At 34.2% G+C, this 23,687-nt stretch overlaps 1 protein-coding gene across 1 annotated transcript in view; it reads right to left on the minus strand.

The window, feature by feature from the left end:
* The window catches only part of ASCC3 (activating signal cointegrator 1 complex subunit 3), a 393,050-nt gene that overhangs the window by 106,871 nt on the left and 262,492 nt on the right, over positions 1–23,687 (minus strand). Inside the window, exons 27-33 of the mRNA XM_030809499.1 lie at positions 23,401–23,567; positions 22,251–22,396; positions 21,999–22,119; positions 19,623–19,765; positions 2,447–2,584; positions 2,236–2,356; positions 1,063–1,195 (exon numbers count right to left, since the gene is read on the minus strand). Coding sequence (XP_030665359.1) covers positions 1,063–1,195; positions 2,236–2,356; positions 2,447–2,584; positions 19,623–19,765; positions 21,999–22,119; positions 22,251–22,396; positions 23,401–23,567 — 969 coding nt within the window. The remainder of the gene's footprint in view (positions 1–1,062; positions 1,196–2,235; positions 2,357–2,446; positions 2,585–19,622; positions 19,766–21,998; positions 22,120–22,250; positions 22,397–23,400; positions 23,568–23,687) is intronic.

Raw genomic sequence — 23,687 nt, forward strand, 5'->3', positions numbered from 1 at the left:
AGTGCAGTGGTGTTACGGCACACTGTACCTCAAACTCCTGGGCTCAGGCAATCCTCCTGCTGCCTCAGGACCACATGCATGAACCACTATGCCTGGCTAATTTTTTTATTTTTACTTTTTTGTAGAGACAGGATCTATCTATGTTACCCAGGCTGGTCTCAAACTCCTGGCCTCAAGCAATTCTGCCTCAGCCTTCCAAAGTGCTAGGATTACAGGTGAGAGCCACTGTGCCTGGCTGCCTTTTTAAGTTTTCAAAATCAACATTATTAGCACTTATAAAAAATAAAAAGAACCAATAATTATATACAGGATAAATCAGGTGTTTTGTCTTCAATGCAGTTAGAATATGGTAAAGGAGATCCAATATATAGAAAAGGACTATGATAAAAGGTAGAAAGTGATAAGTGTTTATAAGTGAAAAATACCTAAATCTGAGGGAAGAAAGGTTATTTCAGCTGAGAATACAAGAGAAGACTTTGAGAAAGAGGTAGTGGTTAGTGGGTCCCAAAAGAGGTATAGGATGATTCTCAAATGAGCCAGCAGCCTAAATCATTAATTACATGCTCCCTTATTTTGGATATTTATTTATTAACTGTAAAACTGTACTGTGAAAACCCTCACCAAACTAATACTTTATTAAATGTTTATTATGTGATAGACACTGTTCGAAGCACAATGCATTTGATAATTATTAATACTCTATGAGATAGCTGGTCTTGCTACCATGTCCATTTTACAATAGGTGCAATAAGGCAATGAGATGTTAAGTAACTTGCTCAAGATCAACAAGTAAATGGTAGAGCTCAGATTTTCACCCAGGTCATCTGGCTTCATAGCCAATGCAACTGAACACTGTACTATACTGCTTATTTTAAAAAGTTATTTTTAACATTTAAATTATAATTGAATATTGTCATAAAGTGATAATTATATTGTTTCACATTATATTAAATTCTTTTAAGCTACCTGCTTTACTGATTTTTATATATAATAAAATATAACCAGAAAAACACCAACTTGTGATGAAATAAATCCATTTAAACTAATTTAAATAAGATTTACCTTGATTCTACTGGGAAAGGTTCATAAAGAAATTTTTTATAAAAGTCTTTCTTTATGTCATGAACTAGAATTACAGCTTTGCCTTGGTCATCAAACTGCGGCCTCCCCGCACGCCCCATCATCTGGAGGACATCTTTAAAAGAGAGAACAAAGAGGTATTCTACAATGTGACACATAGCACAAGGTATATTTACTGATTATGGCATGCTTCTATGATCAACCAAATAACAAAAGAAATAGAATATTGTGATAATATGTTTGCTATGTTGATGGCTACTACTACATTGAGTTCCCTATTAATATAATTAACTCAGAAAACTGATAGTTGAATCAGCAAGTAACTATGATGAAAAACTGAGTCTTTGAAAGGGTCTTTCTTAACATTTATAGATGTAAGAAAGATGAAAATTCCCTTTAGTGGAATGCTTTAAAATGTTGTTTAATAGATATTATTTTAATTGAATAAGAAAAAGTAAAAAATAAAATACATATACAAAAATCTTTTCAGCAGAGTCATTTGATAATTTTCCCCGTGAATAATGAACCCATTTAGGCCTTGTCCTCCCTGCACCCCGGTATAAAATTTCTTTCTTTCAGCCTACATACATCTCTGAGGTAACTAATGATTTAGAAATGATATAGCTTTTACCTGTATTCATTTAGTGGAAATACACATTGAGTGTATTTCCCTTTTTGAACTCACTGAAAATGCTTTTATCATGTTTTAAAATATCTTAACAGAGTCTTCATGCATAAGTTGTAGCAATAAACATTGGTTCTGGAAATCCCATGGAGGTATCATTTCTAGTGAAACACATTTAAAATTAAGCAAAGCAATACTTAGTCATAATTTACTAAGGAAGTTCACTAATAGCTCCTAAGAAGTACTTTCATCTATTTATAAATTAGAAACCAACTTGGTTGGCTTAATAATAACTACTTTAAGCCACTTATTTTTTCTTACTTTTGTGTAAGTAAAAGTAAATACAGCAGCAATATTTTGTATAACATTTTAACTGGAAACAAAAAGTCTATAATCCCTTATCATCTGTTTAAATGTGACCAATTCTCAAAAGTTAAATTTGTGGAAATTCAAATTATTAATTATTCAAATTCAAATTTACTAAGGGTAAAATAGAGCTTCATGTACTTCTGTGAATTTAAGAAAATTACCTGTAATGGGAAAATCCACATAACGTCTTGTTTTTCCATCATAGTATTCTGTTCCCTTAATAATTACTAAATGAGCTGGAAAGTTTACACCCCAGGCTAATGTGCTTGTAGCAATAAGAACCTAAAAAGCAAAATAAAATATCTTATATCTAAGTAAAATATAACTTTTAAGTTACATTTAAATACGTGTTCATTGGAGAAAAAAAACTACCTGAACTTTGCAGTTTACAAATAGTTCCTCTACTGTTTTTCGGTCCCTCTCATGTAGTCCAGCATGATGCATTCCTATTCCGAAAGCAAGTGTCAGCTTGAGGTTGGAATCTCTTACTGTTGCAATGATGTTCTCCATCTGCAAGTAAAAACACAATTACAAGATGTAGACGTATAACTTTAGAATTTTCATAAAATTTTCATGTTTCAAAAAAACATTAGTTTGTTTTTATGTTATTATATGGACATAAAATATATGTCCCATATACAGTTATGATTAAAGTTCAATTAACTGAAAAGAATATCTACTTGGTAAGAATATATACTCTAAACACACTGAAGTTTAAATGTCATCCATCTTATTTTTATGCATCAAGAGAAAAAATCTGTAGATAAATGATGTCCTTTAATGAGTAACAACCGTTAAAAACGATGCAATATTTCAGTGTATCTGTTCATCTCTTGTTATAAAAAACACTGTTTTTGAAGCTCAGTGCCAAAAATTTTAAAAATACAGACCAAAAAATAGTGGAAAAAAATCAGCCATAGTCTTTGCAGACAGAAATTGTTCCAATTTATGCTTTCTTACAGAACTTATTGGCCCTGAACAAGTCACATAACCTCGCTGAGCCTGTTTCTTTAACTGTAAATTTGAAATAATAACAGTAATCTTATATACGCATTTAATCTTCCCTAAAGCCCTGTAAGAGTAAATACTATTATTCATCCCATATGTAAATTTAGTAATGATAAAAGGATACATATACCTATTCAAAAATTGTTTTCCAGAGAGGCACACAGCTATAAACATATTAGCATCTGAATGTTACTATATTCTCAAAACTCTGAATATTATTTAAAAAATCAAACTGGTGTATTTTTGTTTACTTCTTATCTTCGATCAACAGTACAGCTAAACACTTTTTATATTTATTGGCTGTTTTATAATTTACCTTTTAATTTTTAACTCGATATGATAGTCTTTTTTTTTCTAATTGGCTTGTGATCTTTTTTATATATTAACGATATTAACCCGTTGTCCATCATATGCTATAAAAATATATATATATATATATATATATATTTTTTTTTTTTTTTTTTTTTTTTTGAGGCGGAGTCTCGCTACGTCCCCCAGGCTGGAGTGCAGTGGCGCGATCCCGGCTCACTGCAAGCTCCGCCTCCCGGGTTCACGTCATTCTCCTGCCTCAGCCTCCCGAGTAGCTGGGACTACAGGCGCCCGCCAACACGCCCGTCTAATTTTTTGTATTTTTAGTAGAGACGGGGTTTCACCGTGTTAGCCAGGATGGTCTCTATCTCCTGAACTCGTGATCCGCCCGTCTTGGCCTCCCAAAGTGCTAGAATTACAAGCCTGAGCCACCGCACCCGGCCTGCTATAAATATTTTTGCCTCCAGTTTTGTATTTGCACTTCATTTTATTTATGCTTTAACTTTATGGACCTAAAATTGTAAATCGGTCCCTTATGTTTTGTTGCTTAGAAAACTTTTCCTAAATATATACATACATTATTTCCCCATTTCTTCAACTTGTTATAGTTTTTTTAAATTTAAATAATTATCTTGTAATTTATTTTTGTATAGAAACTACGGTAGAAATCTAAGTTTAGTTTTCCTAAATAATTAACCAATTATTCTAGCAATATAGGTTAAATAATTCCTTATCTTACTTTAAATGCTACATTTAGTATATTCACAATTTTTATGTATTATAATTTTTACATTTTTAAATATTTCCAGCCTCAGTTTAGCTCACTAAACTGTCATATATCTAAATGGTTTTTGAAACTCATGTTGTATAAATGCTCTCTGAATATTCTATCACTTTCCATTCTACATGGAAAATAAGTAACACAAATTTTATGGGAAGAAAGCAAATCTTATTTTCTTACAAAATTTGTTGTAAAGAACTAAATAGTTGTGGCTGGATGTGGTGGCTCAAACCTGTAACCCCAGCACTTCGGGAGGCGGAGGTGGGTGGATCATGTAAGGTTTGAGGTCAGGAGATCGAGACTAGCCTGGCCAACATGGAGAAACCTCATCTCTACTAAAAGTACAAAAATTAGCTGGGCATGGTGGTGCATGCCTGTAACCCCAGCTACTCAGGAGGTGAGACAGGAGAATCGCTCGAACCCGGGATGTAGAGGTTGCAGTAAGTTTAGATCATGCCACTGCATTCCAGCCTGGGCAACAGAGCTCGATTCTGTCTCACAAAAAAAGAAGAAGAAAAAAAGAAAGTCCAGTTTCTTTGTTTCAGATAGTGCTCTGTCCTTGAAGCAGAGGATAACATAAGGCACAGCATAAGGAAGTTCTTTCTGGGAAGCTCCATGAGGAGAATAATGTTACGACCAAGTGATTTGAGAAGACATGAGCACTGAAAAGAAGAATACATCTCTAAAGTTTCACCACCACATTCCAGCAGTAAGCAACAGGGGAGAAGTAACTTGGAAATAGTAAATGCATAATTTTTATATGCCTGAGATAGAAGTATAAAAAAGTGACAATTTCTTCAGATCTTATTTCCTTTGTTTCTTCTATTAGCAACCTCTAATATATATATGTATGCTTGTAATACACTTAGTATCTTGTTGGGGCATAAATCAATAAGTAGATCACAAAATCCTCAGCTTGAGAAACTATCGCTGCTGCTGCTGCAGTTTAGTAAAAATGTATGACCAAAATATCCATATAATGAAACATTTCAACTGCTTTCTTGTTCATTTTATTTTCACTAGTCAGAAAAATTTTCTAAGATTTTTTAATTTGGAAGCAAGCTGTTTTACACTTATAATAATCCATAAAATAGGACAATAAAGTTTAGCTTTATAATAATTGCTAAGGTATTAAAAAAGCACTGTACAAACTAGGTGATATTTTAATGACATACACATAAGAAATGTTATTTATCAACTTTCACTGAACTGAATGCAATGTCTAAATAGTTCATGTATAAACAGTTCATTCTGTTTGGCCACCCAGTATTCTTGTATTATTTACTTTATGAACTGTTAAGCAGGAATATGGAAATGTATTGATATGAATCCACTTTACCTTAAAATTAGCACAGGATATGTAAGCTGACTATAAATGCATGATATAAGGAAAGGTGCTTGTCTTGTCTCATAAACTACATGTTAGATATTCTCATTAGACAACTTATTACCCATTTTTTGTTCAATAGTTCACAGCATAAAATGTCTTCAATTTACACTACAAGGAACGAATTCACTGGTGTCCTTGTTCTAATAATTAGTTTGAGAGATTTTTTTTCACTTTTAAACTTACATAAGTATATATAACTTGTGTAATTTATAGTGCCCCATGGCAATGACAATCATACCCAAACAATAATGTATCATTTGCCATAGGAAAGCTAAAGAATCCTCTGGCAGAAGGTCTGGTGAGGCATTAATATCCTGTCTTTTGCACCAGGGAAGGCTAACGGTTTCTCAATCTCCTAGACCCCACTTTCACATAAATCAATGCAGTAAGGAGAACTGTTTGTTTATCTGAACTGGCAAAGACTTAACATCCTCATGAAGACAATCACACACACAAAAAACTTCATTTATTACATGGTTTCTCTGGATGAATTTCAAATTATTTGAACATCATAAAAAGCAAAATTTATAGCTGTTAATCATTAAGCACAAAATACTACTAGGACGGCCTATACAAATTTGAAAATGTAATTTTTTGGATTATATACATCTTTGTTTCTGTATGTAAAAATAAGTTTCATCTTGATCAAAACATCATAAGACAAGCAAAAGTATTCAGGAACTTAGGATAATGAAAGTTTAAAACATGGTAATAGATATAATTTGTTGAGTACTTATAATATGCCAGGCATTGTGTTTATCACTTTACAAAGATTATCACATTTAATCCTTTATATAAAGTAATATAGTCCTAATATAACACTCAATTAATTTATACAACCAAGTATATTTCAAATGGAAAGACCCAATGATTTTGAATACTAAAGAATATACTTAATTAGCCCTGGTTCCATGACAGAATTAACCCCCATAAAAAATACTTGGGTTACCATCTTCCCAATTTTTCCAGTGATAGCTAGTACTTTTCGAGATGGAGAGCAGACAAGTTTATTTTATACATGAAATGGATGCCTTAGTACATTAAGGCTTAATTCTTGTTAAGAAGGGTTGCTATAGAATTTAAAAAAAAAAAAAAACACATGATAAATGAAACACTGATAGAAGAAGTTTTACTTCCATAGTTCATTTTTTTCAACAAATTATTTGTTGTAATGTATAGGTATCTTTCCAATAAACAGCCTTTGAAATATGTCTGACTACCTGATTGTTAAAAAAATTATTCAATATTATACATAACAGAAAAACAGATCTATGTTATTCTAGGTAGTGATCTTTTTCTTAAGGTTGGGGGGAGGAGGCACATATGTAAACTGTTGAACCATTTACTTTAACTTAATAGAATTTTTTTACATTTTATATTTATTATACTCAAAAAGCTTTTGTAGAAAGATAAGATTCCATTTAAGTAGATACATTACTCTGTGCCTGAAATACATTCCAGTCAGAATATAATTCAGTGAGTTGATGACAACGTTGGCTCCAAAAGAAAGGAGGAGACCAGATTGAACAAGAATGAGCTAACAGATTGTGCAGCCCAATTCTGTCCTTTTGAGTGTGATATATTGTTTCAAGATGCTAAAAACCCATACCTTCTCAAAGCATTATCTGTTGTGCTGGTTTTCTCATTTTCACAGAATCCTCATTATCAGAACTCTATACTCTTTTCAAAGCATGTCAGACTCAGACCATATGCCACTGAATAATGCTTATCAATTGTCTGAAATGCTCAGTAAAAGATGTACCACAGAAGAATCATAAAAGTTCTGAAGAGTTTTTTTTTAAATAAAAATAATTAAATCTATCATATCTGGTACAGATGTTAAATGAAATTAAAACATTTCCTTATAATCACCAAATGTTAATTTCTTTTAATACAAGTCTGTATGATAAACCCCATGCACCGAAGGAAGAAAAACAATGAAACATTTTAGAGCACTCTACTGATACACTGATAAAAAAGAATTCAAAAAATAAATAAATTAAAAAGAATAGCTTCTAAACTGTATCAATACTCCCAAAATTTATACTCCCTTGCTCTTTCTGATGCTCGAAGACAAGCACACCTCAAAATGATTTATCATACTTTCAATATATAAATATATTTATATGTGATTAAATTACATGTGAAGTAAATATGAGTGAAATATAAATTAAATGTACAAATGAAATACAAACAGTAACAGCTAAATCTTTGTTATTTTGCCAAATAAACACAATACTATTTTCAATGTTTGCTTTTTAGTTTGGCTTAATTCTTTTTTTCTTTTTTTTTTTTTTTTTTTTCAGGAAGGCATGCTTACATTTGTCTTAAAATATTTTTTGAGGGAGGGGTACAAGCAGAATCTTATTACATATCTAGATTGCCTAGTGGTCAAGTCAGGGCTTTTAGGGAACCCACTACCTGAATTGGGTACATTGTACCCATTAAGTAATTACTCATAGTCTACCTCCCTCCCACTCTGTCACCCTTCCAAGTCTCCATTGTATATTATTCCCCTCTCTACATCCATTTGTATAAATTAAATTTTTTTACTTTTATTTTTTGTGGGTACATAGTCACGTGTATACATTTTTTAGCATCCACTTATGAGTGAGAACATGCAATATTTGGCTTTCTGTGTCTGGCTTGTTTCATTTATGATAATGACCTATAGTTCCATCCATGCTGATGCAAAAGACATGATTTCATTCTTTCTTATGCCTGAATAGTATTCTATTTTGTATATATACATTTTCTTTATCCAATCATTTATTGATGGATACTTAGGTTGATTCCGTATCTGCTATTGTGAATAGTGCTGCAATAAATATATGAGTGCAGGTATCTTTGATATACGGATTTTCCTTTGGGTAGACACCTAGTAGTGAAATTGCTGGGTGGAATGGTAATTCTATTTTTAGTTTTCTGAGAAATCTTCACACTATTTTCCATAGAGGTTGTTCTAATTTACATTCTCACCAACAGCGTGTAAAGAGTTCCCTTTCCCCTGCATCCTCATAGATGATAATAGCCATTCTGACTGGGGTGAAATAATATCCCATTGTGGTTTTAGTTTGCATTTTTCTGATGATTAGTAATGTTGAGCATTTTTTCATATACTTCTTGGCCATTTGTATGTCTTCTTTTGAAAAATGTCTATGTCCCTTGCACTTGGCCTAATTCTTAATAAAAGCAGTATCAAAACTGGGTTGTAGGATAAAATATTAAAGATTTCTTCTTATTCATGTTTTTAATTTAATTTGCCACGCTATTGGTAGGATATCCCCGTGTAAGCACTTCATATTTATTTCTGACTATAAGTTTTATCTTTATTTCCATTGTTGAATAATTCTGATTCTAACTCATATTTAGAATTTCCATATATTGAAAAACTTTAAAAATGCAGATAGAGGTAATGAAAGGGACATTATAAAATTTTCGAAAGTAGTATATTGTTAAATGCATAATTATATTAACGTGAATTAAATTTGTGCAGAATCACAGCAGGCAAAAAGGTATAAATATAAGATCAGATTTTACCACAGCTCTCAACAAAAAGAAACTATTTATAAGGTATAATATCATGTTGCTACACAATCACAGTAATAACAGTTAATATTTATTAAACATTTAACTATGTTTCAGTATCTTAAACGTATTAACACATGTAATCCTCACAACATTCCTATGAGGATGGGTTTCTTATTATTCTCTTTTATAATTGAAGAGATGGTGCTCAGAGATTAATCCTACCAAGGCCACATAGCTTGCAACAGGCAGTCAGTATTGACCAAGAAGTCTGGCTCCAGTCCATGCTCTCAAGCACAATGCCTCCCTCTAATCACTACATGAATAAGAGGGATATTTAGTTAACTACTGAAAGTAATAATATTATTAATCAGGCTTAAGGGTGAGCCCCATTGTTTTAGACTATATGCAGAAAACAAGTAAGATTTGAAATAATGAGTAATGTATTTGAAATAATGAGTAATGAAATAATGAGTAGCTCTATGCAGATGATTTATAAATCTATTTTTTCTTTATTATTTGAGTATTTCCCACTTCTATGCCTAAAAATGAAGAATATCTAAAATTATTTTCTTTTTTAAACTAAAATATTACCTTTTTCAACTACCTTCATAATCGAGAATGGCACAGCTCCTGTTGTTTGCTCTTGTTTGATATTTCAGCTACTAATTTTTCTTTTTTTTTTTTTTCTTAAAAAAGAATTTTGAGATTGAGTCTCGCTCTATCGTCCAGGTTGGAGTGCAGTGGCATGATCTTGGCTCACAGCAACCTCTGTCTCCCAGGTTCAGGTGATCCTCCTGCCTCAGCCTCTCGAGTAGCTGGGACTACAGGTGCGTGCCACCACACCCGGGCCAGGCTTGTCTTGAAATCCTGACCTCAGGTGATCCACCCACCTCGGCCTCCCGAAGTGCTGGGATTACAGGCATGAGCCACCGTGCTCAGCCCAGCTACTGATTTTTCTTTATTTTTATTGCACTTTTGTCCCCATCAAATTACTCCCACCCCCACCATGATTTTTCCATCTTTTCTATTCGATATTGTTGTCACTGATTCCAATTACTGCATGGCAGATTAAAATAACACAGACTCTAGGTTAGCTACCCTGTTTTGAGTTCCTAAGCTGCCACTTGCTTGCTTGTGCTATCTGGACAATCACTTAATCCTTCTAATTTCAGTTTTTGCATCTATAAAACTGGGATAATAAAAACTACCCTTTGAAAATTCATGATAAAATGTGATAATATAAACTTTAATGAATTCTAAAGTACTCTATATAAATACATCACTTAATACTTAGTTTAGTAAAAGTAAACTACTATTATGCTTAGCAATAATTGATACATTTTGCCTCCTTTTTCAATAGGATATGCATGCTACCAACTAAGGCAAAATAAAATAAAACAGCCTCCTATATTGTAACTCAAGGATACTGAATAGCTGCCCTAAATTGCAGAAATATTTCAAAAGGCCCAACTGATTTCAAACATCCAATGCTCAGCAAATCTGTAGATAATGTCTGCTTGACACTCAATATTCTCAGCTTAATAGTTTATTTACTGGTCAGTCATTTAGAGGTATGAGGCTTGATAAAACAGAAAGCACTTGGGGTGGGAATTTTGTACCATGAGCTAAATTTATTTTAGTTCTATAAAAAACAGGCCCTTTGAGTTAGAAATGATGTTGTTATCCTGCATTAAATTCAGCTTAATTTCCGATTTAAAACAATTTCAAAATCCATCTTCAACGTCTAGTACTAAGTTCTTACCTACAAGAAGAGCCCAATATCTATTTATATGTTCAATGAACAGGCAAATTAATCAAATAAAACTATAGTAAAATGTCATTAGAATCCCCACCAAATCTGAACTCAGGATAATTTTGAGTAAAGCAAAATTATAGTTCAGCTCTGTAGGTCTACTAATATTTTACTTGTAATGAGATTAGGTGGATTATGTTTAGCTTAAAATGATAAACTGCTCTAGCATCTAAAAACACTTCAGTATTAAGCATGTGAAAACACTATCAACCTTACTTTTCATGAAAGTGTTCTTCCTATGCACCTGCATTAGTTTTCATAAATTCACTATGAAGCACCATGTAAAATTATAATTGGCACATTCAAAAAATAATGTTCTGTACAATTTAGAAGAGACTTCTAGCCAATTAATTTGAATTAACAAAGATTAACTATACTGCTGTTCCTTGTTCCAGGGAACTCTTATTTCCCATACCCCTCTAATTTTCATATTACCTTTACCTGGATTTTTTCCATGGTTTGCTCCAGTCAGAAGGCTCTTACCTTTCCTGCTTCAGATTTTTTCCCCCACCAACCTTTGGATGATGTTGTAGACTTCAGAGCACAACTTAAAACATTCACGGCAAAAGGCCTTGCAGAATCCTAATTCATTTCTACTTGTAAGGACAAAAGTGAATAGCGAGTTCTTATTGTTGTATTCTTCTTTTAGCTACCTGGATCTTATTTAACAGTGTGGCAGAAGAAAGGGGCAGTCCTGCTGTTAACTGGCAAGATACACAGAGGAGTTGAGGGAAATAATGTAAGCAATACTAAAGAATGAAGTCTAATCTTCAGCCAGCGCCCTGCTTTCCCACCCCAGAAAAGGAATCTCATCTAAGGGCAGTATTCTGAACTTTGTCGTTGTTGCTGTTGTTGTTGTTGAGACAGAGTCTTGCTCTGTCACCCAGGTTGGAGTGCAGTGGTGCAATCTTGGCTCACTGCAACCTCCGCCTCCTGGGTTCAAATGATTCTCGTGCCTCAGCCTCCCGAGTAGCTGGGATTACAGGCACATGCCACCATGCTCAGCTAATTTTTGTATTTTTTTTAGTAGAGATGGGGTTTCACCATGTTGGCCAGGCTGGCCTTGAACTCCTGACCTCAAATGATCCGCCTGCCTTGGCCTCCCAAAGTGCTGGGATTACAGGCGTGAGCCACCGCACCTGGCCCAGTATTCTGAGCTTTCAATCCACAGACTCACTCAGAAGAAAAGGCCTTCCCTCTGTTCTTTTATCTGTTAGTGCTGGTTGGCAACTATCCAGATCGTAGCACTGTTTTCCTTGAAATACGGGACAGACTGCAGAATACTGGGTGGAAGGTGACAGGTCATACTTGCTAGATGTTAAATTATAATATTAATTAAATTACACAGTAAAACTTCTAGAAGTTGTATATGCTATTTGCTTCCATTTTCACCTCCTCGCCCCCCCTCATTTGCTCCTCAGTCCATTCAAAACTGCTTCTGTTCACATGTCACTGACTGCCAAGTTCATCCAGGACCTTCAAATGATAAACCCCATGGGTGTTTCCTCTGCTCTCCTCCACTCAACTCCCATTTACATTTGATATAGCCAAGCACTCCTTCCTTCACAGAACCCTCTCTTCTACGGTGTTTTAGGACACTGTCTTACCATACTGGCATCACATTCTCAGTGACCTGTGCCAGTTCCTCATTTTTCTATCTCAGCTCGCACTAAGGGAATCCCTCAGGGCCTGCCCTCTGTTTCTCCACACTCTGCCTGAGAGTCTCATGTGCTCACCTGGGTTTAAGGGTCGCCTCCATGCTGATGCGTCCATGTTCATATGTTCATTTCACAGTCTCTGTGGGTTTTACAGACTTGTATCTAATTGCCTTGAAATCTCCACTTGAAAGTCTTGGATATACAAACTAACATGTCCAAAATATAACTTCTTTTTTAAAAAAGGAATACTTGGGAGGAGGGAGGGATAGCATTAGGAGACATACCTAATATTAAATGACGAGCTAATGGGTGCAGCACACCAACATGGCACATGTATACATATGTAACAAACCTGCATGTTGTGTGCATGTACCCTAAAACTTAAAGTATAATAATAGAAAAAAATGAATACTTTACAGATTCTGAGAAGGGCTGCCTACGGCTTTGATTTAGAGGACTGCTATTTTTATGGATATTTTGGGGAAGTAGGAAGCGAAAGAAGACTGGGTGCCCAACTATGTGATACCAGGTGACCTTGCAATGAAAGCTGTTGATCATAAACTGAGTATTTCACTGTCACTTTACTGGAAAGTAGAGATGACGCAAGTTGATGATTCACATTTTGCCCTGAAGTTAACCGGATTAGCCAGATGGTAAGGAGCTTGGCAAGAGCTGGATGAACTCTTAGAACAGTGCCAGAATAAAAGACTACCTGTATTTCATGAAGATTCATGACAAAAACTTAAAAGCATTGTGCAATATGCTGGTAATAATCAAATGGGCAAAATAACCACCTCTTAGGATATCGGACAGCCTCCTTCCCAGGCCACAGTGTTTTATGCAATAGGTTATGTACTCAGTGGCCAAAGTAAAAGAGATGAAAATTATGCATGGGTGAAATATAATCATCCTTTTCTTCACGAAGGCCCAGCTATTGCCACTGCTCAGTGCCTAATATGCCACCAGTGGAAACACTGGGCCCATAATAAAGTATCTTACCCCTGAAATCAGACAGTTATCTGGTGGTGAGATTATATTGGACCTTCTCTATCACTGAGGAGACACGTATTCATCCCTCTAAGAACAGGCACTTACTTTGGATTTTAATTCTCTTTTCCTACCAAACATGGTTCTGCCAGTAGCCTCAAGGGTAGAATTACTGAATGCCTTATACCTCATGATGATACCCTGTATAATAATGTTTCTGTCTGAGGAACTCACTTCATAAAGGAAAAGGTAAGACAATGGGATGATGCCATTGAATGCACTGGTCTTATTATGTTCTCATTAATAGAAAGAGCTGGTTTTATAGATTAAAGATTCAGAATGGCAGCTGGGAGGCAATACCTGGGAAAGGTTGGGGTACTATCCTGTAGGATGAGGTGTAGCCTCTGAACTAGTAATCATCAATGATGCTATTTATTCTGTTGCCAGAATATACGGTTCCAGGAACCAAGTACTCAAGGTGTGTGGATGTCTTTTGAAATCATAGATAAAAAACCACTTGAAAACTTTTGCTTCTCTTCCCTATAACTCTAGCTTTGCTAGTTTCGAGGCTTATTATCCAAAGGATTAACAGTTTACTTGGAAACTGAAACAGCCACATGACCACTTCAGGCTCTCAGGTTCTTGGATGAACAAAAAAAATGTGGTCTCAGTATAGTCTGGGAAATTGATCCTGATGAAAAAATTGGGCTATTGTTTTATAATAAGGGGAGAGAAATTTGGATAGAACGTAAATAAATCTGACACTACTGTATCCATTTGAAAAACTAATTAAAGATTTTACAATCCTATATATTAAACATATATAAAATTGCAATTTTCAATCTATCAGGAATGTATGCTTCTGGTCACTCCACTGGATAAAGAATCTTGATTAGCTTAGTGACTGGTTGAAGAAAAAATGTACAGATGATGTATGGTAGAGAAAACGAATCATAAATATCTATTTGGCCCCCTGGCTAGTTGCAGAAATACACAGTGGTCTCTAATCCTTTTCCCTTGCTGTCTTATGTATCAACATATTTTAACTAATATATTTTAACTAATTTTGTTTCTCTTTCCTCTTTCTATCCTCTTTTACTGTTGAATATGGCATTAGTTAGCTGTAACTTTATAATCTAGTCCGCTGACTAGAGAATATTGAGATGGGCTTGCAAAATAACTAGAGGGTGACTAGACACAAGCAAGAGATCTAGGACTAAGTGCTAAATGGAGTTGATGAAATTTTTACTTGTCTTTCCTTGGAGAGGAAAAAATTTTTTTAATGAAGTGTAGGTATAGGAAAAATAGTGTATGTATGAGTTTGAGGGGTGAAAGGGCCATAGTGGACCTTTGTTGTTTATGGGCAGCCAGTATCTGAATGTCACCACCTATGACAGAAGCCAAAGAAGGGAGGAGATTCCTTTTTTCTGCTGCATGCCAGAGATGGAAACTCAGGCATTCAACTCTTTCTGTCTTGACTTGAAGCTTGAGAGAATGATGCAAAGATCCAATAACAGCTTGAGGTTAGTGGCAGAAGTAGCAGAATTCAGGTTACATGGTAGCATATACCCACAAACTTTTGAAACCACTGCAATAAGGATTCCTAATGACAATATGGAAAGGTATTTCCTTTGGGGTTTCCTGATGCAGTATAACTTTACATCAATGATACACTTGAAGGTGTCTTTCTGCTTCCTAATACTTTGAAACTATACTGGATTAAGAAGACAGATGAATAACTCTTTTTGCCTTTGCCAGTAAATTAATGAGAACACATATACTCTTCTTAGTCATATTCTCTCTCTAGCCTCTTGTGATTTACCCTCGCTTTTTTTACTCTCCATGCCCCCAGCCCGAATATCAATAGACAGTTCTTGACTTAAGGTCACTCAACAGCAGAATAATTTGAATGCTCTTCTATGCCAGACACACTACTTCATAGTTGCCAGGATAACTGCTGCTGTGCTTCCTTTGAATGCTCAAGTTGTCAACACTAGAGTCTTAACCAATTACCCATGTCCTGCCACAGAACATCAATTTAACACTACACAAGGAGCAGCAATGGAAGCAACCACTAAGCTTCCAGCCCATAATATTATGGAAAGTAACCCACACGAAGACCAAAATGTTAAAAAGTTTTCCTATTAATTATTTAGGGCTAATTATCTAGGAGTTCAACAACTAAAACACCTGCTTTATAGTATGCTTCAGTATCACATTGAATTTACATAGTAATCAGTTGTAAACCTTCTGAAATTTTCATTTTAAAGGTGATTGCTTTTAGAGTCAGTAGTAAAGCATAGTTTGCCTTATTCTTGAGATGGGTGTGGTGAAACAAAATGTCTGGAAATGACATAATATTTCTATCTGTCCTATTTTATAATACATTTAAATAAATAGTACATTTATAACAAATATTTATGTTAATAAATACAATAATAAAACTAACAGATTTAATTTTCAGAGTCTACAAGGAACTTAAACAAATTTACAAGAAAAAAGAACCCCATTAAAAGGTGGGCAAAGGATATGAACAGATACTTCTCAAAAGAAGACAATGTGGCCAACAAACATATGAAAAAAGGCTCAGCATCACTGATCATTAGAGAAGTGCAAAGCAAAACCATAGTGAGGTACCATCTCACATCAGTCAGAATGGCAATTATTAAAAAGTCCAAAACAATAGATGCAGGCAAGGTTGTGGAGAAAAAGTAACACTTTTACACTGTTGGTGGGAATGTAAATTAGTTCAACCATTGTGGAAGACAGTGTGGCAATTCCTCAAGGATCTAGAGGCAGAAATATCATCTGACCCAGAAATCCCATTACTGGGCATATACCCAAGGGAATAGAAATCGTTCTATTATAAAGATACGTGCACATGTATGTTCACTGTAGCACTATTCACAATAGCAAAGACATGGAATCAACCCAAATGCCCATCAGTGATAGACTGGGTAAAGAAAATGTGGTACATATGTAACATGGAATACTATGCAGCCATGAAAAGAAATGAGATCATGTCCTTTGCAGGGGCATGGATGGAGCTGGAAGCTGTTACCCTCAGCAAACTAATGCAGGAACAGAAAACCAAACACCCCATGTTCTCACTTATATGTAGGAGCTGAACAATGAGAACACATGGACATATGGCGGGAACTACACTGGGGCCTGTTGGGGATGGTGGGAGGGAGAATATCAGGAAGAATAGCTAACGGATGCTGGGCTTAATACCTAGGTGATGGGTTGATCTGTGCAGCAAACCACTATGGCACATATTTACCTATTGATATGGTTAGGCTTTGTGACCCTAACCCAAATCTCATCTTTAACTGTAATCCCCATAATCCCCACATGTCAAAGGAGAGACCAGGTGGAGGTAATTGAATCATGGGGGCCGTTTCCCCCACGCTATTCTCGTGATAGTGAGCGAGTTCTCACAAGATCTGATGGTTTTATACAGGGCTCTTCCCCTTTCGCTCAGCACTTCCACTACCTGCTGCCTTGTGAGGTAGGGGTCTTGCTTCCCCTTCCACCATGATTGTAACTTTCCTGAAACCTCCCCAGCCATGCTGAACTGTGAGTCAATTAAACCTCTTTCCTTTATAAATTACCCAGTCTCGGGTAGTTCTTTATAGCGGTATGAAAACGGACTAATACACCTATGTAACAAACCTGCACATCCTGTTTATATACCCTAGAACGTAAAATAAAAGTTGAAGAAAAAAATATGAAAATAATACAATTATGAACAAATATTTAATAAATACAATAATAAATTTATAATAAACATTTTATACACACACAAAATAATGTTTTCTAGGTGTCCTATTTTAGCAGTGAAAAATCTACAACAGCAGAAACCACGAGTATATTCTATAGTTTCTACCTAGCCTTGTGGATAACGTTTTCTGCCGATAAAAAAAAAAATGAAACAGAGAAGTAATTCTACACAATGTCTGAGCTATCTACAATTCTTTAGGTCTCATATATTAAAATTAAAAAAAAAAAAAAACAGTAGAAGTGTACTATACCTGATATGAGCACATGAGGTTCACATTTGAAGTTAATGTGAGTCACATATGTGCTAAATGCACGATGTCTATATACTCTAAGCAAACATCCCAAAGTGTGTTTAGTAGGTTTGTACATTGTATCTTAACTTCAAAGAAAAGTGTCCATTTGGAAGACTTTTAGGATAACATATACAATAAAATTAAGCCTAGAGAGATACTGCACATAAACTGAGTCATCAATATTTTATATATCTATTTTTCATCATTTGCCTCCTAAGTTATGATACTGCCTTAGACACAACAGGATGATTATTCAGATATCAATTAAATAATACAAGATAAAAAATCTTTTAACAACATTATTTTGGACATAAATTATTTTCTTAAATATCTAGTATACCCATACAAGTAACAGTAAGTAAATAAAGATAAAATTTAAAAGATAAAATGATCGCTATTACTCTACTTCAAGCAGTCATTTGATAGCCTGCATATTAAGCTAATTTATGAGTCTGTTAGTGAATAAGGTCATCTATAGAACTAAGCAAAAACATTCTGAAATATCGGTTAACTATTACACAATAATGTAATATATACAGCACTATCTAACAGTCCTACTAACTCTAAAGGAGTCATGAGAAGTAGAAGGGGAGAAATATGCTAACTGTTAATCCTGGACACCAGTGGATTTGGAACATTGTTTTTTACTGATGCCGAACAGCACTGCTCTTCTTTAGCCTGCATGAGATCACAAAATGGGAACACTGAAGAGGGTAGGTGGAGAGATCACAATGCAATAATTATGCTACTACTGATTTCATCTGTTTTCATTGTAACTCAATTTAGGAAAATATTTTTCAAAACTGGAAAAGTGTAAGAAAGAACAATCACTATATATTAAAGCTATAGAGAGGAGGAGGAATATCTATATTTAGATGTAGTATAAAGGATCATACTAACAAACTGGATTACATAAAATGCAAAGTCTTCTATTTGTAAAGACACTATGATAAAAAGACAAGCAATAAACTAGCAAAGTTACCTAATACAGCAGGTGAAAGATTAATATGTATATATGTATAGAAATACATACATATGGAGAAAAGTAATATATAAAATTTTATATATGTACATATTTTTCTGAATTTGGCAAAGCTCTCATATAAATCTACAAAATAAATGCTGTACTGGAATAGATGAAAGACCAAAAGAAATGAAGAGACAACAAAGAAAAAAGAAGACAACTAGTAAATATATGAAAAAAAAGTTCAACCAACCAAAAATCAAGGCATACATTAAGATAATAATTTATCTGTAATATACCAATAAGTTGCAACAAATGAGGATGTAGTAAAACTCTTACTCTCATATACTTCTGATAATTCATACATCAGTGGTGATGACACCAATAAGTACAGTTCTTTTGGAAAGTAATTAGCAGTGTACCTGAAAACCTGTAAAAATATTCACATTATTTGACCCACTAATTTTATCTTTAGAACTCTATACTGAGAAAATAATTTTAAACAGAGAAAAACCTACAATAATAAAGATGCATGATTATTAAATTACAGGAGAAAACCACTATGAAATAGTTGCATAATGGAATATAACTGCATAGACACAAAAATTCTAATTTAAAATTTTACTGGTAGTTATTACTTAGGGAAAGGATAATAACAGATTTTAAATTTTTATATATTAGTGCCTCCTAAAATTAAAAAAGATCATTATATATTTTTTAAAACCCAAATTTTGCAAAACTGATTTTAACTTCAGTGAGGGCAGTGAATACTCAAAGAATATGAAAATGGTTGAATGTTACAATATACATAGGTGATAATGTTAAAGGAAAAATCTATAAATATTAATATAGAAAATAAATATTAAGTGGGCCTATACTAGAACAAACTATAACAGAATATTAATAGTGTGGTAAGGTGGCGGTATTATGAATTTCTTCTTTCCCTATAATATACTTACATATGTAATGTTCATTCTAATACAATATAACCTGAAACTTATAAGTAGTGGAAGATAAAATATGTTGCTTACCTCTCTTTCATCCATGTTTAACCACTGCTTTGGATCTTCTTCAGTAGCCAGGAAGGCGATCAATTCCAAAGCAGTAAGACGAGTTTGACGTCTTGATGAGACAAATATCAAAACAGGTTTGGCTGGAGAATGGCTTCTAATTGCTGTTGAAAAGTTGTGGGAAGTAAAATGGAAAGCTACTTAACCCCAGAATATGAATTTCATTAGGATATCAAATGGATACGTGAAAACTAATGATGTAAACAATTTAGGCATGAAATGTGGCATTATTGCAGGTACTACATGGATCTGGCAGCATATTAGACAGATAATAGGAAAAGAAAGGTTGATGGCCCTACCTAGAGAGTATATTGCTTAGGAGAGAAAAGATTTAATTATGCTGGGTCCCATTTCTATTCTGAGTTGCCAAGGAAGGAGAAACTTAAAGATTGAGACTCTCCATTAAGAGCTATACATGGACACTGAATCTTAAATCGAGTTTTCTGTGCTAAGTTGTGTTTCTCAGCTATTTGTGTTTGCCTAAGCAGTGATACTACAGAGTTAACTGGTCCTGGGGTCTGGTGAGAAAATCAAGTCCTGCCACGTGATGGAAAATGTCTAGAAAGACCACAAAAAGTTCCTTTTATTTTTGTTATCAGTGATAGAAAAATTAGGAGAATTTGTACCAGTAAACAGGTTAAGAGATAAATCAGAAGAAAGTTTTCCCTCTGTTTTTCTAAAAGCATATGTGTGAGAAGGGCAGACAAGAGAATGTAGAAGAGGGCTGAAGAGAATACTATGCCTGAATGAGTACCTGAGTAATGGGACATGGTAGTCAACACAAAGAAGATGAGATGACTCTGGTCAACACAAACCAGAGTAACAAGACTGAAGGAAATTCTGTAAATCAAATCTTTAAAAATAATTAAAGAGCCATATAAATCATTTGGTTTATCTTGAAATGAGGTTTTTTTTTTCTTTCTTTACATAGCTTCCAAAAACCTGATTAAGATGCCACGAGTAGAATATATATTTAGGTCTACACAACTCTCTTAAAACAGTCAGAGATATTTAAAAATTTTATATAAAAAGTTCAACCTCTTTGTAATTTCTTGTTTGAAATGTGAGCTGCAGAATTTCTTTTTATGGGCTGGGAAACAAGGTTTATATTGGAAATGTTGACATGACCTTGACTTTATTTACATCCTAACTATGAGAAATAAGGCTATCACACAATCATATTTCTAAACTCAAAGAAATATAGTAATCACTACAGGTATAATAAATAGTACATAAGTATAGCTGCTGTGCTGATACCATTTCTATGGAAGTGTAAGTACTTTAGTTATTTACTATTGATTTATATAACACAAAATGCTTCCTTTCCATCAATGGTATGCAGTCATTCCATATAGATATATGCAATTTCAACAATATATATTATGAAAAATAAATTCATTTATCTTATTTCTCTTTCTATTGTTTATCAGAATGTTACAGAATGTAAATGATAAAGCTTTGATAAATCATATTAGAGATACACCATTTAAAATACACATATTAGTACAATATTGGTATCATTTGGACACATAAATATAAATGGATCTCTGTCTTTCTTTAAACCTCAACATTTAATGGATTTTTGCTGCTGAAAGAACAGGTGTGGCTGAACAGCTCACGGCAGATTTATTGTTCATTAGTGATTTTGTACAATGCTTCTGTGGAGGTGTAAATAATCTGAACTGCCAAGATTGGTCTCTAGTTCACAATCAATACTTTGCTTCTGTCATAAGGCTAATTACAGCAGCTAAAAAGTCACCTCACAACTGTCACCACACAATCAACAGCAGTTCACATTTGAGGATTTATTTTTGAGGTTATTTTTAATTGATATAATAAATATTCTTTATGCAGCCCAAATAAAACATGTTTCAGTAAAATAGGAGTGCTATTCTTAAATCTTTCCTGTTTGCCTAATTCGTTAGAAGAGGAAAAACTAAAAACAGAAGCACTGTACTAAAGAACTGAAATTTCTAAGTTTTATGATTTCTCATAAAAAGGATTATGAGATGTTTTTGACCTGTAGCTTCCATTTCTCATTTGTTCAAGCTACTATCATAAAAACACTTTGATTAATATTAAGAAAACTCTGATAACTTTTTTTAATTACGTACTTTTATTCTACTACAAAGTCATTACCATTTGTGAAATGTCTCCAATTTTCAAAAGGTAATTTAACATATATTTGTATTCCTTAACAGTTGAGACAAACAGTTTTAGATATTTGTAGAAGCTGGACCAGTATCATCCTTTCAAAGAAACCAACACCAATTAGAAGACATTTGATAGCTACCATAAACAATGGTTAATATTTTATTCCAAGAATCTGAAGCTTACCCTGAAATGCAGGCTTGTTCATACTAGCCATACGAGGACAGTAATGTTGACCTGGAAAGCCTTGAATGTGAACTTCCAGTGGAACTGGGCGTACTGATGGTCGGAAGTTAAACAAGCCCATCTAGAGTAAATATGAGAGAGAAACCATTTTCAATTTTTATATTGAATTTTATAATGTTATAATATCTCTTAAAAGGAATCATCAAAGTTACACTACTAAAGAAATGCATAATTTATCAATCTTCTACATACCTGCTTAATATTGAGCCAGTCAGCAAGGTCTCTGGCATTAGCTAATGCAGTAGATAGTCCAACTATTCTAACAGGCTTTTCTGTGTGTGATGAGATAAAATTTGTTCGAGATACAATGACCTCTAGAACAGGGCCTCTTTCCTCCCCTAGAAAATAGGGAAAAATCAATGTTAATCATTTAACAAGTCTGTGTTGGCCACCGCAGCAACTACAAAAGGAAAAGTTCGTAGCTTCCTCAAAAAAAAAAACAACTAAAGATACAACTACCAAAGGATTCTGCAATCCCACTCCTAGTGCATGATGTCACTTGGATGTTGAATTAAAAAAAACTGACCTCATGGAAGTAAGGAGTAGAAATGTGGTTAACAGAGTCTAGGGGCATGGGTTGGAGTTACAAGAGAAGGGAATAGAGAGATGGTGGTCAAAGGGTACAATGTTTCAGTTGGACAGGAGAAATAAGTTTGTCAGATCAATTGTACAGCAGTGTGACAACAGTTAATAATAATATATTGTATATTTCAACATTGCTAAATTGCAAAATTGCTAATTGCATGTTGAACTGTAATCTCCAATGTTGGAGGTGGGGCCTAGTAGGAGGTGATAGGATAATGGGGGCTGTTTCTCCTAAATGGCTGAGCACCATCCTCTTGGTGCTATTCTCATGACAGTGAGTAAATTCTCATGAGATCTAGTTGTTTAAAAGCATGTAGCACCTCCCCCACCACCTTCCTCTCTTGTTCCTGCTCTTGCCATGTAAGAAGCTCTCTCCTGCTTTGCCTTCAGTCATGACTGAAAGCTTCCTGAGGCCTCCCCAGAAGCAGGAGCCACTATGTTTACTATACAGCCTATAGAATCTTGAGCCAATTAAACTTCTTTTTAAAAATAAATTACCCAGTCTCAGGTATTCCTTTATGGCAATGTGAGAACAGATTAATACACTAAGATAAAATTTTTTATGTTTCACCACAATTTATACGTAAGGTGATAGATGTTAATTATCTTGATTTAATAATTCCACATTATATACGTATATCAAAAAATCACATTGTGTCCCAGAAATATATATAAATATTACATGCAAATTAAAAATAATACTAATAATTTACAAAGTTAAAGTTTGTAAACTGGCTTTAGATACAGTGGTACCTACCAAGCAGATGGATCTCATCTATGATGAGAATAGTGACTTGCTGAACATAGTTCCTATTTTGCCAGCTTCTGCTGACTCCATCCCACTTCTCTGGCGTAGTGACGATAAGGTCAGCCTTGGCAATGGATTTCACATCAGGAGTCACATCCCCTGTTAGTTCAATAACTCTGGAGGGAAATATAAAAATGATCCCAGAACCTTTTCAAGTAACAAATGACCTTGGAAATGCAAAAACCTATCTCTTTTAAAATAAAATTTTATAAGGCTTAAAATTACTTTATCTACCT

This window comes from Nomascus leucogenys, chromosome 3 (genome assembly GCF_006542625.1).
Source record: "Nomascus leucogenys isolate Asia chromosome 3, Asia_NLE_v1, whole genome shotgun sequence".
Taxonomy (NCBI): domain Eukaryota; kingdom Metazoa; phylum Chordata; class Mammalia; order Primates; family Hylobatidae; genus Nomascus; species Nomascus leucogenys.